The sequence below is a fragment of the Astyanax mexicanus genome, chromosome 20 (assembly GCF_023375975.1).
Source record: "Astyanax mexicanus isolate ESR-SI-001 chromosome 20, AstMex3_surface, whole genome shotgun sequence".
In the NCBI taxonomy this organism is placed as follows: domain Eukaryota; kingdom Metazoa; phylum Chordata; class Actinopteri; order Characiformes; family Acestrorhamphidae; genus Astyanax; species Astyanax mexicanus.
Genome location: NC_064427.1, coordinates 3,982,501 through 3,997,931, shown reverse-complemented (window position 1 = coordinate 3,997,931; position 15,431 = coordinate 3,982,501). Strand labels below are relative to the sequence as shown.

At 39.4% G+C, this 15,431-nt stretch overlaps 1 protein-coding gene across 2 annotated transcripts in view; it reads right to left on the bottom strand.

Moving 5' to 3' along the window:
* The window catches only part of unc5cb (unc-5 netrin receptor Cb), a 259,433-nt gene that overhangs the window by 47,965 nt on the left and 196,037 nt on the right, over positions 1 to 15,431 (bottom strand). For both annotated transcript variants that reach the window (XM_022680899.2, XM_022680900.2), the window contains exons 5-7: positions 13,832 to 14,012; positions 9,729 to 9,896; positions 6,638 to 6,802 (exon numbers count right to left, since the gene is read on the bottom strand). In XM_022680899.2, the coding sequence (XP_022536620.2) occupies positions 6,638 to 6,802; positions 9,729 to 9,896; positions 13,832 to 14,012 (514 nt within the window). The remainder of the gene's footprint in view (positions 1 to 6,637; positions 6,803 to 9,728; positions 9,897 to 13,831; positions 14,013 to 15,431) is intronic.

Below are 15,431 nucleotides of genomic sequence, written 5' to 3'. Positions count from 1 at the left end.
GGCGAGAGAGACAGCGGGAGAGAGAGAGAGAGAGAGAGAGAGAAAGAAAGAGACAGACTGCTCTGTGCCACTTAGTGCAGTGAGTCAGAGAGCTGGAGGGGTTGTGGGTACAGTCGGACGAGTGGAGAGAGAGATGAGGGAAAAACACAAACAATGAACTCTTTGTGCGGATGAGCCGGCGCAGCAGACAGGTGGGTAGATATATCGACAGACAGCAAAATCAATCGCCTGACGGATGGTGGCTTTACGTCCATGTAATCAAACATGAAAGAGCGAGCGAGAGAGCGAGCGGGAGAGAGAGAGAGAGAAGCAGAGAAAGAGACAGAAGGAGAGAATGACAGCAGAGCAGGTGGAGGAGGTGGTGGAGGAGGAGAGGGATGTTGGAGATGGGGTGAATGATGTGACCTGTGCTCGGGGTAAACGTCTCCCCGGGTGTACACCCTGCCTGACTTTTGCGCGTCACTTCACAGATAATACCGCAGAGCGCCGTCTCAAATCCACTCTCACAGCGTTCTAGTGTAGTCCATCAGCCGCCACATGTTTGGTGTCTCCAGTATAATCGTTTAGCTTTATGCTACAGCTAGCAGGCTAATGTAGCTAATAGCTAACTAATGGGAGCTTATGTCTCCCCAATTAGCATCCATCCTTTTAAATGCATGCCTAAGGCCAGCAATGTACTCAATGCTAATAACTGCCTGGATAATGCCCAACCCTGCTGTGCCCTACAAACTCAACATGCCTGCCTACGCTAGTGTGGGGTTTAAAAAACTCAATACTCGAGGGGCAGCTTTACTTTTATTTTATTGATTTGCTTTTTAATGGGATAAAAAAGGCCAGTTTGTCCAGTATTTGCAAGAGGCTTGTTAAACTGCTTAGTTTGTATAATAGCGTGGTCAAAAAACAAGTTTTATCGGCTTTAAAAGTGAAAATAAATACACATCCATCCACAGCTGGGAAATCGAGAGAGTATAACTGGGTTTAATATCTCTATGGGTGGGTTCTCCAATACATGTAAAAAGTCAGCATCACAGAGGAAAGCGCAGCGACTCAGTTCCGATACACTAGCTCACAGATGCAGCCTTGTGCTGATCAACATCACCCTTTGGAGTGATGTGGTGAGAGAGCACCATCTACTGTACCCATCAGAGAGAGCAAGACCAATTGTGCTCTCTCAGGGCTCTGACATCTGATGGCTGAGATAAAGCTACATAACCAGGATTCGAACCAGCAATCCTACAACTACTGTGGCACTGTGTGATAGGGGGCTTCCCTAGCTAGTGGATGAAGAGAGATATTTTTTTTTTATTTATTTAATGCATTAAATTCAGCAAATACATAAAGAAAAATGCATTAAGCTATGCAGATAATATATAAATGAAAAGGTATTATTGCGGTTATGATTGATATGAATCCTTACGTAAATATTAAAACACTAATGTCAGGCATTTCTATCTGAGTGGAATTTCAATGTGATTTTAAATGTGATTTTGAGGGCAATCAATCACTCACAATGTACGTGTAATATATAGTAAACATCATAGCTCAATATATATATGGGCTGAATGTGAACTAAAGCACATAGCCAGTCAATTTGTTACTAAGCAACTGACAGTAGAACCAAAAGGAAATGATTATATTATGATATATATGAAGTTATAGAAGCGTGTAGAAGCCAGTCATGGTTATGATCTCATATTTTCCCATATATTTTGTTAATAGAAGGTTTATGTTTCTAAATAACTGACATACTGACATATTTTACTTAAGATTTATATAATCCAAATAAAATATGAAATAATAAAATGTGATTAAATAGATGAACCACCGCAAATAAAAAAGACATTTGTAAAAATGTGATGATTTGTGTGAATTCTGAAACTATTCTGTGTGAAATCAAACCAGGGATAATAAACCTTCCCTCCTCCCAAAACAGGCCCAGGATCAGTACTGGGTGTGGATTTAAGTCTTGGTTAATCCAATATATTTTGATGTATATATAAGAAAAGACTACATAAGAAACGTTTGCTTGAAACCGAATTCAGCTGTGCTAATAAACTGCATTTTCACTGCTATAAAAAAGACTTTTTTTTTACAGTTACAGTCAAGATCTAACAAAAAAAAACAAAAAAAAAAAAACAGCTGTAGAGAGATTAACTTACACGAGAAGCAGATCTGTTTTGACTTGTGGCGAAGAGTACAAAAGTGGAAGAGTAGAAAAGAGTAGCTGAGCTGAATATGACCTTCTATACTGTATTTTCTCTACAGCTCCGGCGCTTGAGAAAAAGCCCGTATTTGCCCTTGTGTTCATGTCTGTCTTACCCTTTCTGCGAGATCGATATGTCAAGAAAATGTCATCTGTCTGTGGGTTGAGTAACCAAAGCCCTCAACAAGAGTAGCATAACAAACAAAAGACTGCCAAAAATGCAAAGAAACGCCCGAGCGGGAAATCTGAAGGGGAAATATAAGTCTAAATATGAAATAACACCGCTTTGCATCCCATCCAACTTCGGGCGCTACGCGGCTGGTAACTTGTCTTGACAGGCTGCGAACTGAAGAACGGCTACAGCGCCATTACAGCGAAGCAGCACTCCGTACCGTGTAATACATTACTCTCGCTTTTCCCAGGCGAACTTCTGGGAAGAGGAAATGTAGAATTCTATACATAAATGATTTGTAGCGGTGGAGTACGGCGGCTCTAGCGCGGGTGAGATCAGGGTCCGGTCGGAGCTAGGTGAGTTCACATATCACAAGAAAAAACATTCCCAATGATATCTGCCATAATGCAGGCTTTTAGATAATGTGGATTTCTCCTAAATGCACGGCGAAATGGTCATTAGCATGGACATAAGTGGTTTCACCCTTTTAGCTCGGGGAGAGGGAAAAAAATCAATCAGGGGAAGTGAGCCTAAATCTATATCGTTATGGGTTTTATATTCTCCACAAACTAGTCATCAATCTGACACAGAACTAATGCTCCTGCAATGGGCTTCACAAAGGGGGTGGAAGGGCGGGAGTGCAGAAGACATCGCGCACCGTATAAATCCTGCATCTAGAACATAGAGGCCGTTTTTTACTTCTTTTTTTTTTTTTTTTGGCCATCTCATGAATGTTAGAAACATACGAGTTGTACAGACGGATCGATCCGGTGCGATTCTCCCGATCGATACGGTCATTAATACAGCTCCCATTTACATGAGGACGTCCTGAAACCGAACGGACGTAATTAATTGGATTTATTCGCTATTAGTGCAAATTAATGTGTGTGCATTATTTTTTTTTTTAAATCAATCCGTTTATGATGTAATCTTTCCAGTTAACATTTGTGCATGGTCAAAACTTGACCTTCAATCAGATTCAGATATTTAAATGAATTTGGATAATCAGAAAATGGGAAAACTCAAGAGTTTACATGAATCTGGCAACAATTAGATCTGTATTTTTTTAACAAACCAAACCAATAAACTTATAGAATAAGATGTGATGAAAACATCACATTTTGTAAAACATTTTTGTAGCCAAAATATGAACATAAACCAGCTAGAAGATTTAAAAATAGTTTAAAATCTTTCCTTGGACGGAGCTTGAATAAATACAGCTTCATTTTCACAAGGCCAATTACCCAACCCACTCATTAGGACTTCCCCTATCATTAGTGATGTGGCACAACACAAGGAGGGTGAAGACTAGCACATGTCTCCTCCTTCGATACATGTGAAGTCAGCAACCGCCTTTTTTAACTGCTGCTGATGCTGTAGCATTGCAGAGTAGCATCACAGCGCTAACGCTCGGAGGAAAATGCAGCGACTCGGTTCTGATACATCAGCTCACAGACGCAGCCTTGTGCTGATCAACATCACCCTTTGGAGTGATAAGAGGAAAGAGAGAGTGTCATCTACTGTACTGTACCCACCCAGAGAGAGCAAGGCCAATTGTGCTTTCTCTCTCTCAGGGCTCTGGCAGCTGATGGCAAGCTACATAAACGGGATTCAAACCAGCGATTCTCCGATCATAGTGGCAGTGCCTTAATACGGTGGACCACCCAGAGCCAGCTTCATTAGAATCTTTAAACCTAGCTCTGAAGAATCTTTAAGAAATCAGAGTATACTGTTTTATAAATAAAACGATAATGATAATCTGATCAAAATGTTGCATGTGAACCAAAAAAAAAAAAATAGATTCCACAGCACAGCATAACCAGCATGGATGCATGTAACCTCTTTTTACCCCTTTTAATGCATATATTAATGCTTTTTCTGCTCTGGTTTACATTTCGCTTTGAAAAAAGTGCAATAAAATTGCACAGATTGCTTGCTGACTCTTGTTTTTCACTCAGGTCCCGGAGAAAACTGGCAGACTACCACCAACATGGCCCGGGCCAGTGCGGGATGGAAGGGCTGAGAGAGGAGGATTAGCAGATAAACACACAGTAAACACTGAGGGGAAAAATGAGGCAAACTTTAAACTACGGATAGGCCTGAGCGGCAAATCTCTTCCGGCCTCTGCAGCCTCTGAATATATAATAAACGCAAAGCAGGGGGAGGCCTGCTGGCTCAACATGACATGCTGTTCTGCTTTATGCAGTGGAGGGAAAATGCATAAAAAAACACACTTAAAATATATATATAATTTAAATAATGTTTATCCACCCACGGAATAAAAAAAAAAAATAAAAAAACTTCATTCCAACCAAACACAGGCAGTTTTTTTTTTGTATTTTTCTTTCTGTGTGTGTGTGTGTGAAAAGTTTGCGAGGAGAAAAACAATAAAGATTAATGGTATGATTACAGAGCACTAACAGAGATTTTTAAACACTGGCGGAGAGAAGCAGAGGTAAACTAAAGTACTCATCTGCTTGTCAACACGTATAACTGCCTCCGCAAAAAAAAATAAAACGTAAAAGCAAAAGACAAAAGACAAAAAAAAAAGAAAAAAAAAAGAAGAAGTGCTGGCTGGTGCTGGTAAATTTGTAAAATTGCTCCAGCGAGTTCTCCTGATCTCCAGTTCCTCCGGTCGCTGCTTCTTGTGCTTTTAAATTAGGAGTCGAGATCATAGTAATCAAAAGCGCTTAGCAGCTTAGCAATTCTCAAAAGTTTTTTTTTTTTTTTTTTTCTTTTCTGTAAGTACATTATAATCACTTACCATTATTTTAAATATAGCTCCTGAATGGTGGGTCTGTGAGGAGGGGTAATTGCTTTCTGTAATGCTCCGTGGGTTGAGCCATGATTTAACACTCCTGCATTCTATATTTACTTCCCGTGGTCGGCATGACTGAACAAAGCTAGCTCTTTTCTTGTGCTTTGAATTCTGGATCATTTCTCCCACTCCAGCATCCATAAATCTGCCCTCCTGAGGGGCTGTAAAGTGACCGTGGTGAAGAGGTAGAAGTACACGTGTTAGTAAAAGCAGAAGTAGAAGAAGTAGAAGCCGGGATGCACCAAATTTAAAACTTTGGCTAAAACCAAAACAGAACAAAAGGAAACATTTTAATTTTTTTACAGTTTTTTACAGCTTATTTGCAAGCGTATGATACTGCTGCCTTATTATTGTTCGGTAGCAATTCTTCAGGCATTTCAATTATTTGACCCAAAAATAAATAAACATGACCTGTTGCCACTGCTTAAAAAAATCCTCACGTTAGAGGAAACATTAGATTTAAAATGAAATAATCACTGTTTCGTATCATTTATTTGTTTTTTCACTTATTAATCAAAAACCAAAAGTGGCCTGTCATCAAAAATCAATTGTTAGAGAAAATACTACAATACAAGTAAAACTAATAAAAATAAAATAAAAATAAATACAAAATAAGTAATAAAAATAATAATAAAATTCTCATTTATTTGGAAAGAACTGAAAGTGTCCTGCCATAACTGCTTAAAAAAAACTCAGGTTAGAAGAAACACTGCAAAATATGACTGAAAATAAATTCATCATTGTTCGGTAGGATTTTTTATTATTATTATTATTTGCCCCAAAAAATAAAAATAAAACAAACATGACCTGCTGCCACTGCTTTTAGACTTAAAATATATTAATCACTGTTTGGTATAATTTATTCTGTATTTTTACTTTTTTAGCCAAACACTTAAAGTGGCCTCCCATCCTTTTTTTATTTAATCACTTGTTAGTGGAAACACTACAATGAAATTTTAATAAACTTATTATTTTCTTTTACTCAGCTAAAAAAAAAAAAATCCTAATGTTAGAGGACACACTGCATTATGATTGCAAATAAATATTATTGTTGTGTATAGCTGATTCTTACTTGATTGATAAAAAAAAAAAAACTAAAAATAGCCTGCAACAGCTGATCAAAAAAATCCTCACGTAAGAAGAAACGCTGCAAAATATGACTTAAAATAAATCTCACTTTTCACCTTCTCAGTCAAGCACTGAACGTGCAACTTTTGGCATTTTTTGAACGTAAAATTTTGGTTGCCAAATATTCGGTGCATCCCTTAAGTAAAAGACTCCGAGTACTAGAATCAGTAAGACAGAAAGTTTAAAAGAAGAGCAGTAAAGGAGTAGAGGCAGTGTGTTAAACCTGCAGCAGGGTTATCCATATTTAAAGCGAGTGAGGTGAAGAAGCAGAGGAGCTTTAGGGATATTAAGGGGTGGAAAGAAGGCCGGCACTCACTCTGCATGCACAGGCCGTCGGTGCAGTTCTTGGACTGGAGCACCATGCCCTCGCAGTCTTTGCCTCCGTTTTTGGGGGCGGGAGCGCTGCACTCTCTTCTCCTCCAGTGGGTGCACTCCGTTCCGCACGTAGACCACTTGCTCCACTCCGTCCACAGGCCGTCCACTGCAAACACAGCCAGAGAAAACCATCAGCAGCCAACCATGTGCATTAAAACCACAGTCATCTTCTCCTCATCGCTGTCAAGACAAAACCTGATATCTCCATTTTTAGCACTTAAAAAAAAATGATCTTTTAACACCGTTTGAAGACGCCAGCTGCTGCGCTGGAGACGCCAGATGTCACTTTACGCAGCGTGAACAAACATCTCATGATGAACAGATACTTTCACCAATACAGGACGTCTGAAATATTGCTACATTAACACTTAAGAGCCAAACAGAGTTTTTTATCCCTGAAAAAAAAAATCCTTGATTTACACCCAATAAATAACAAAGTATTTATATAAACATATGCACATATATACATACATACATACATAAATACATAAAGTATATATATACACACACAGTGCCATATGGCATAATGTTTCAATGAAAATAGTAGCATTTATGATGATAATATTGATGACAACAATTCTTGCAATTATTATGCTGTCTCTGCACTTAAATGCCAAAAGTCACGGGATAGCAGTGTAATATTTGATTACAAAGTGCTACCTCAGGAGGTGACTTGCCCACAGCTGTATAAGTTGTGAGGTGTTGTCTTGTGAGTGAGGCTGAACACTGCTTGAACGAGGTCTGATATAGTGGGTGTCAGATGGATGAGATGTTCTGTTTCTGAAGTTGTGGAGGTATGTCATATGGTCATTTTATTAAGATTTTCCTATTTTTTATATACCGGTATACAAATTTAATTCATTTATATTAAACAAATTTATGTAAAGTGTGTATTTCATTTAAGTATTAATATTATTTTTCTTTTTCTGATTTTTTTTTTCTGTTTTTATCTAATGTTTTCAATCCCTTTTATATTGTAAATGCTCTGCTACACTGTAAATTAGGGTCACCCTCTATGTGTTTCCGAGTTAAAATAAAGATTGATTGATTGATTGATTGATTGATTAATTGATTGATTTTTTTAAGCAGTGGCAGCAGGTCATGTTTATGCTTTTTTTGGCCAAATAAGTAAAAAAAAGACTGAATGATTGATACTAAACAATGATTAAAGTTGACTGAACACATCAAAGTTACCAATCCTGAATAAGATCGGTGTTTATCTAGTTCACAAGTGGTAAAAAAAAAAGTGTTCATAAAATCAATATAAATATAAGAAAATGCAGCACTAAAGGAATAAAGATCCTGAATTCTTTTTTTTAGTCCTGCATTTTGTAATTTTTAATATGTGTGAAATTGCATTAATCAGTTACATTAATGTTTCCATTAACATTAAGCGAGAACATAATCCAGGACTGGATACTGGATTAAAGGTCCAGATTGAACACATTTTTCACCTAATCCTGTAATGTTACAATTTTGGACATATATGATGATGATGATGATGATGATGATGATGATGATGATGCTGATGATGATGCTGATGATGATGATGATGCTGATGATGATGATGATGATGATGATGATGATCACTCTGGTCTTTATAACCGGCAGTGTTATATCGTAGTGTCTATTCTCAGAGAGGAGCATCAATAGATTCCTGCTGAATGAAAGTACCCTAAAAGCCTCCTAATGGGCCAGATTCATAAAACACAGCGCTAATGTCGCTACTCAATGCTAAATGTGCTGCGTGGTGTTTAAGTCTTGCTCATAAAGCTCCGGTGCCATTTCTCCACACATCAGCACAGTCTTTTACCACCACTGTATTTTACAAGTGACCTCAGTAACATGTGCTAATGAGCTCATGCATACTAATGAACAACAAGCTGCCTGTTGGAATGCAAAAAAGGGTAGAAAACAGATGTAGAAACGCTGTTTAGTAAAAAAAACATCAATAAAAAAACAATAAATATTGACAGCTTTTGACAACAATTTCAGCTTTAAGTGAGTAAATGATGTGGGGTTGGTTGGTTGATGCTGCAGTTGGTCTGCAGGTTTAGGTTCAGCAACAGTATGTGCTGAAAGAATGAGGTCAGCTGACTCTACCTGAATATACTGAATATAGACCAGGTTATTCCATCAATGGATCAATTTATTCTTCCCTGATGGCACGGCCATATTCCAAGATGACAATGCCAGGATTCATGGTGCTGGAATTGTGAAAGAGTTCAGGGTTCAGGGAGCATGAGATCATCATTTATCATTTTCACACATGGATTGAGAGAGTTCACCACAGAGTCCAGACCTTAACCTCATTGAGAATCTTTGGGATGTGCTGGATGGAGAAGAGAGGCTTTGTGCAGTGGTCAGACTCTACCATCATCAATGCTGCTGCAAGATCTTGGTGAAAAATTAATAAATTAATGCAACACTGGATTAAAATAAATCTTGTGACATTGCAGAAGCTTATTGAAACAATGCCACAGTGAATGTGTGCCGCAATCAAAGCTAAAAGCAGTTCAACCAAATATTAGAAAGAGTGACCTTTTTTTTGGTCAGGTAGTGCCTATATATGGGTTAAAAACGTAAATTTCTAGTATGATGTATGGTTCTAAAGGGATAAAAACATCACTCTCCTAATGCTTGTCTCATTTGCTTCATTCTCTTGAAGTTGGGCAAAATAAACCTCCTGTTTTTTCTGTTTTAAACCAAAAAAAACAAAACCAAAAAGGGATTTTCCTAATGGCGTTCATTTCCACCCAATCAAAAAACACTCAAACGCATATCGAGTCATAATTATGACCTACATACTCGAAAGTGAGATTTTCTGAGGTGATTAAGGGCTTAAAGTTTTAAGCATTTTATCCTTAAACATGAACATTTTAAAAAGTCACCACATTTCGTTTCTGAAATAAAACATTGTCCTGTGACTTTTGCCTTTTTTGACTTTTTTGACTTTTCACCCTGTATACTGATATTGATCTACTGCTCGGTCTTAATACTCGCAGATGATTGGTGCATTCTAGGAGCTTTACCTGGACACAACGGGTTGCAAGCCAGTTTCTGAATGGGCTGGCCTTCGCATATGGCTCCACCGTTGAGGGGCGCTGGATTGGTGCAGCTCCTGGTCCGTTTCTGGAAGCCCCTCCCACAGCGACTGTTGCATGCCGACCACTCGGTCCACGTGGACCAGCCTCCGTTCACTATTGAGTCAAACAAAAAAAATAAAAAATAAATGAATGAATAAAAACTAGAACAATTAAAACAAACACCAAATCAAAAGACAACAGTTTTTTTTTTGGCTTTTTTTGGCTTTTTTTTTTTACACAGCTCAAATGCTTTGGGGCGAATCAAAGAGTCATTTGAAATAAACTGAGGCCGACCTCCATTTGCTGCTCATTATGCATCTTTTCCTTTGATGAGAACACAGAGGGAAGAGCTGAAAGACTTGAGTGTGTTTTTCCACTGCGGTGGCTATTTCTCACACGAGTGCTGCGGCTCTGGAGACAATGGCGGAAAGCCGTCCCTCCCCAGAAAGCCGAGTCTCTGTGACAGAGCAGAACTTGAGAGGCCGTGGCTGGGGAAGAGATTGTGGCTTTGGACGTCTTATGGTTTCTTCTTCTTCTTCTTCTTCTTCTTCTTCTCCTCTTCTTTTCTCAGCGTGAGAAGCGATGCGCTTTTGGGCGAGCTGTGGAATGAGCAACATGAAGGAGGAAAAGCAGAGCGGTTTCTTGTTAAATCCTGGGGTTTCCACCCCCTCGCTCTTTCTGTCTCTCTCTCTCTCTCTCTTTTCCTCCATCTTTTCTCTTCTTGTCTTTGTCCGTCTACCCGAGGCTTCTTCTGAAGCTCCTTGTTGTGGCTGGCTGCTGCGATGATGGAACTTGTGCGGGTCTGATGTGCCCTCCCGCTGCTCGTGGTCTAATCAGAAGATGTGCTCCTTATCTCGGCCGGGCTGAGCCCCGCTCTCCCTGGACCTTCTGCGGACGCGGCTCTGTGACGCAAGCGCTCCAGAAGGATGGATTGCGGTGCATTCTTCGGAGGATGAGCCGACTTCAAAGCTCCTTCCTCGCCGCGCTGTCCTAATGGGCCGCAGTTTAGAGCTGAATAAGCAGGCTATGGGATTGTGACACCACCACAACCCCCCCCCCCCCCCCTTACCCCTCACCCCCCCAAAAAAAAATCCAGGCCAGATTTCTTTGCGGATTCATTTTTTTATGTAATTGCTTCTCTTGGACTTGCTTAAGCCACACATGGTGAAACCCATGACCCCCTCCTTCACTTTCCTTAATGTTTTTTCCTTTTTTTTTTTCCTAGCAATAACAAAGAAAAGGCATAATGGTAATGGAGGGGAAAGAACTTAAAATAATGGAGCTGCTCTAATCCCACAGCTTTCAGGGCCGCGTGAGTGATTTAAAGCTGGGCCCGGCTTGGATCGGCTTCAGACAGGAAGTGAACAGTGAGAGATCGGGGGTGAAACTCGACCCGGTGACATCACCTACCCCCGTGGGCCGCAGTGGCCTGAAGGCACGGGGAGAGCCAGGAGGAATCCACCAAGGCGAAATTTCGGACTCGTTTATCACAACTGATGACTATTCTCCCTCGTTCTCTTTCAGTAACGTAAAGGTCACGCAGTGTGCGAGTGTATTTGTCTTACTCTCCTTACGCCCTTTATTTATTCATGTGTTTGAGTACTGTTGTGTGGAGTTTCACAAAGCTGGAGTTTAGCCAGTTTATTTAGATAAACTAAATACAAGTCAGGCCCAAATCAGGCCTGTCCAATAGCAGATGAGCTTAAGGACATTACTACTGGTTTGCCTGTCAACATAATAATTTTTTATCATGATTTATTGTCCCCAAAATTATTGCGATAAACCATATAATTGTTGTTATTTTAAGACCATTAAATGCCACTCACATAATTATAATAGAATAGCAAACAAAAATCTATTCTAACATGTTATATTAAAAACAGCCACATTTTAATTTATAAAATCTTTAAAATACAGCTGTGGAAAAAATAAGAGACCATTTCAAAATAATTAGTTTCTTAGGTTTTACCAAACTGAAAATTGAAAACCTTTGGAATATAATCAAAAGGAAGATAACTGATCACAAGCCATCAAATCAAGCTGATCTGCTTCAGTCTTTGCACAAAGTTATTCAAAAGCAGTGTGTAAGACTGGTGGAGGAGAACATGATGCCAAGATGATTATAAACCAGGGTTATTCCACCAAATATTGATTTCTGAACTCTCCATTCTGCAAAAGAGTGCTCTAAATAGCAATATATTTTTATTTGGAATTTGGGAGAAATGTTGTCTGTAGTTCATAGATTAAAACAACAATGTTCAAAGTAGCAAAATAAGAGAAACTGATTCATGAACTGTAGTGGCCTTTTATTTTATTTTATCAGAGCTGTATAAACAGTCTATGGTGTTACCATTCAAGGCTCCCTGTTGAAGGTACTGTAGGTCTGTTTCATAAAGACATATGATGGTGTGTTTGGCTGTTTTATCACACTATGCACACATTTACTTTATAGATTTCTTTATTCTTTTCCTCACATATTTATTTATTTAACAGCTCTGCCCTTTCTGTCATTTTTTGATATAAGGTGGTCCCAGTTTGTTGCTGTGCCCTTTTCACATAAAGAAAGAAATACAAATACCTTGGAAAACAAATACAAATTTCAGATTCTGCTCCCCGACGAACAACAGAGAGTACAACGCTTGCTCCCCGTTCAGACGAGGCGGAGGTTTACGCACAGTTGCTACTGTCTCTCAGAAATATCGTCTCTCAGAGGCATTCTCTTTCCTCCTGTTTCAAACAGTTGCAGTTCCACCAGGCTGATCTCATCACTCCTTTCTGCTCCCGACCAATTGCAGAGTGAAGCCCTCCTCCATTCACCTTCTTCTGCCTTACGCTTCGGGTAATTTTTCTTTTTTCATTTTTTTTTCCTGCCATCCAGACTGGGGAGCAATTCCGCCAAGTCCCAAGATGAGGGAAAAAGGAGTCGATTTATTACGGGAAAGGAGAGCGAAAACAACCGGATGGAGGGTTTAAGCGGGGCTGGGATTTGATGTGAAGGAAAACCAGCTATGATGGCAGCAGGTGGGAGGCTTTCACTTGTTGGAGATGTCTTATTCCTCTGAGAGAGCTTTTTTTTTTTCTTCTTCCTCCATTTTTTGTATTTTTTTGTACAGTAGAACTGCAGCTACTGTGCTTTGACTTCCCGTCGCATCAGCCCGTCAGCGCAAATGCCGGGTCGTGTTCGGCGGTGGATTTCCCTCGCGTTACTCCTGCAAGACTTTGAGAATTGTCTGAGAACAGCAGCAGGGGGTCCTCCTTAAAATGGTTCCAGCTTGTCAGCACATCTAGCGCCTCTTAAGAAAGAAAAAAAAAAAGGTCTTCCTGCTCTGGGGAGCTGCGAGGCGAGAGCAGACTTGAAAAAGCCGTGTGAAGAGATGGACTAAGGTTAGAACAGAGCTACTGCTACCACAACAGCCGGGTTTGAGACACAATCCCTGAGAACTGAGCAGCAAAATAAACTATATTGTCTTTTATACAGTCTTCTAATCCCATGTTTGCCAACTTGGTAGTCGAGATCAAAGTTGATCGAAAATGATTGATTAATAAAGAAATAAGAAATTTACACACTACGGCAGGGGTCGGCCGTTAAGTTTGGCCATTACGTTTGTTTTGGAAAATGTAAGGTGTAATGGGATGGAGTGCTACAGACTAGTAGCTCTTCAGCCCAGAGGGTTGTTGAACCCAATTGCAGAACAGTTGATCTCAAAGCAGGTGAACACGAGAATAAGAATACATAAACCCACCGCTTCTCACAAAGGATCGAACCCGTTTCATCAGGGTCGCAGTCCAATACACTATCACTGCCCTGGCTAGTGAACTGGGACAGGGCCAGGAAAAAACGCCCTTATAGGGAGATAGGGAGCCCAAGAACGGGCGGAGAACGGAGCGCGGCAGAGAGAGAGAGACAGGGGAGGATGGTAAACAAAAGCTCACCAGAGAACTGTTTTATTTATTTAGTTTCTCAGTAATTACATGATTACAGACAGCTATGAGGACTGTAGGTGTAGTGGTAATAAAGGTGGTGTAGAAAAGTAGAAAAACAACATTACCATAGACGATGACGGTGGCTGTGGTGCTTCTCCTCTTGGCTACGATGTTCTTGGCCACGCAGGTGTAGTTGGCGGTGTCGGACAGACGAGCTTGCTTGATGATCAGGTTGTGGTCGATGGTGATGTAGAAGTTACGGTCCTCTGCGGGGTCAATCACCTCTTCATTCTTTAGCCACTCCACCTGCATAGACAAAAAAAAGGCGGGCATTTAAACAGAGCTGAAATTGTTATAACCCTTTATGTCTAAAGGTTTGGCCAATTTGCTTAGTAAAAAAACTAAAACTTTGAACAGAATGGTTCATATATCAATGTTACCAACACCACAATGATAACACATGATCAATAGTAGTATGATTAACAAGCCTTAATTGTCTGACAACTTGACTGCAACAACTCACATACTCCATGTAATGCAGATAATCTGTTCTAAATGTCAATTAATAATATGGCCATATTATCACAGAAAACAGTAATCATAGATGTATAGACAGTTTAGAGGAGAAAAATAAGTCAAATTAAATGTATTGGTATATATAGACCTTTGGTGACATCAAAAGCTGTTCATGCTTTTTTTTTTTACTACAGTCACTATAGGAGTTACTTTATTTATTTATTTATTTATTTATTTATACATTTTCTCAATAAATCTGAATAAAGCCAGTGTTTAAAGATCCTCCACTCCAGTCTGCTCAGAGTTCCCGCTAACTTTTATTTCAATAAAGCGGAATAACGGCACGGGTGTTTATGTCTCGCAGATTGGAGTTCCATAAAAAGTCAATATCTATCATGTTCTCTTTATTCGTCCCAGAACAAAGCATGGTAGCTCTGTCAGACACGCTGTGAAGGAAATACTGTGTTATTCTTGGCGCTAAGAGTCCCTCGACCTCTCCTTATGAGTTTCCTATTTCCCAATGATGCCGATATTGGACCTGAGGTCATATCTGGAAAATGTGCGACTGTTTGGAAGCTTTATTTGACCATAAATCAGGCTGATTTTCCCTGCTCAGCCCTGGGGAGGGAGAACGCCACAGACTGTGGCCAGTCAATACTGCGGTAGACATAGCAGCGTGTCTGGGATCTGGGATGGCTGAAATCTATGGTGGAGCTGCTCTGCTATCGGATGTCTGAAGTAGGGGTGGGTGATTTGGCCCTAAATTCCTTATATCACAATATTTCAGGGTATTCTTATGATAATTATACTAATTATGATAATAATAAAACACAAATAAACTATTTTAATGCAACGAGAATCACAACGTTTCTTGCACAGGGTGTATGATAGGACCCATAATGTTACATAAAAATAATGTAATTTAACCTAAAAAACTACTATAGTACTAAAGTGCAAAATATTTAGGACATTCATATGAATGGCAAACATTTATACAAAAATTTTTATAATAAAAAACTCACTGTGAAAAGCAAAATTATACACCCAATTATTTTTCTTATTTGACATTTATGACAGTATTAGCATGTACACTATATTACTGCACAATATGGCACCACTATCTAAAGTAGGTGTGTGCCTTGTTATATTGTAAGCAATAATATCACAAAAAAATCTCACAATAATATATATAATAATATCACAATATTC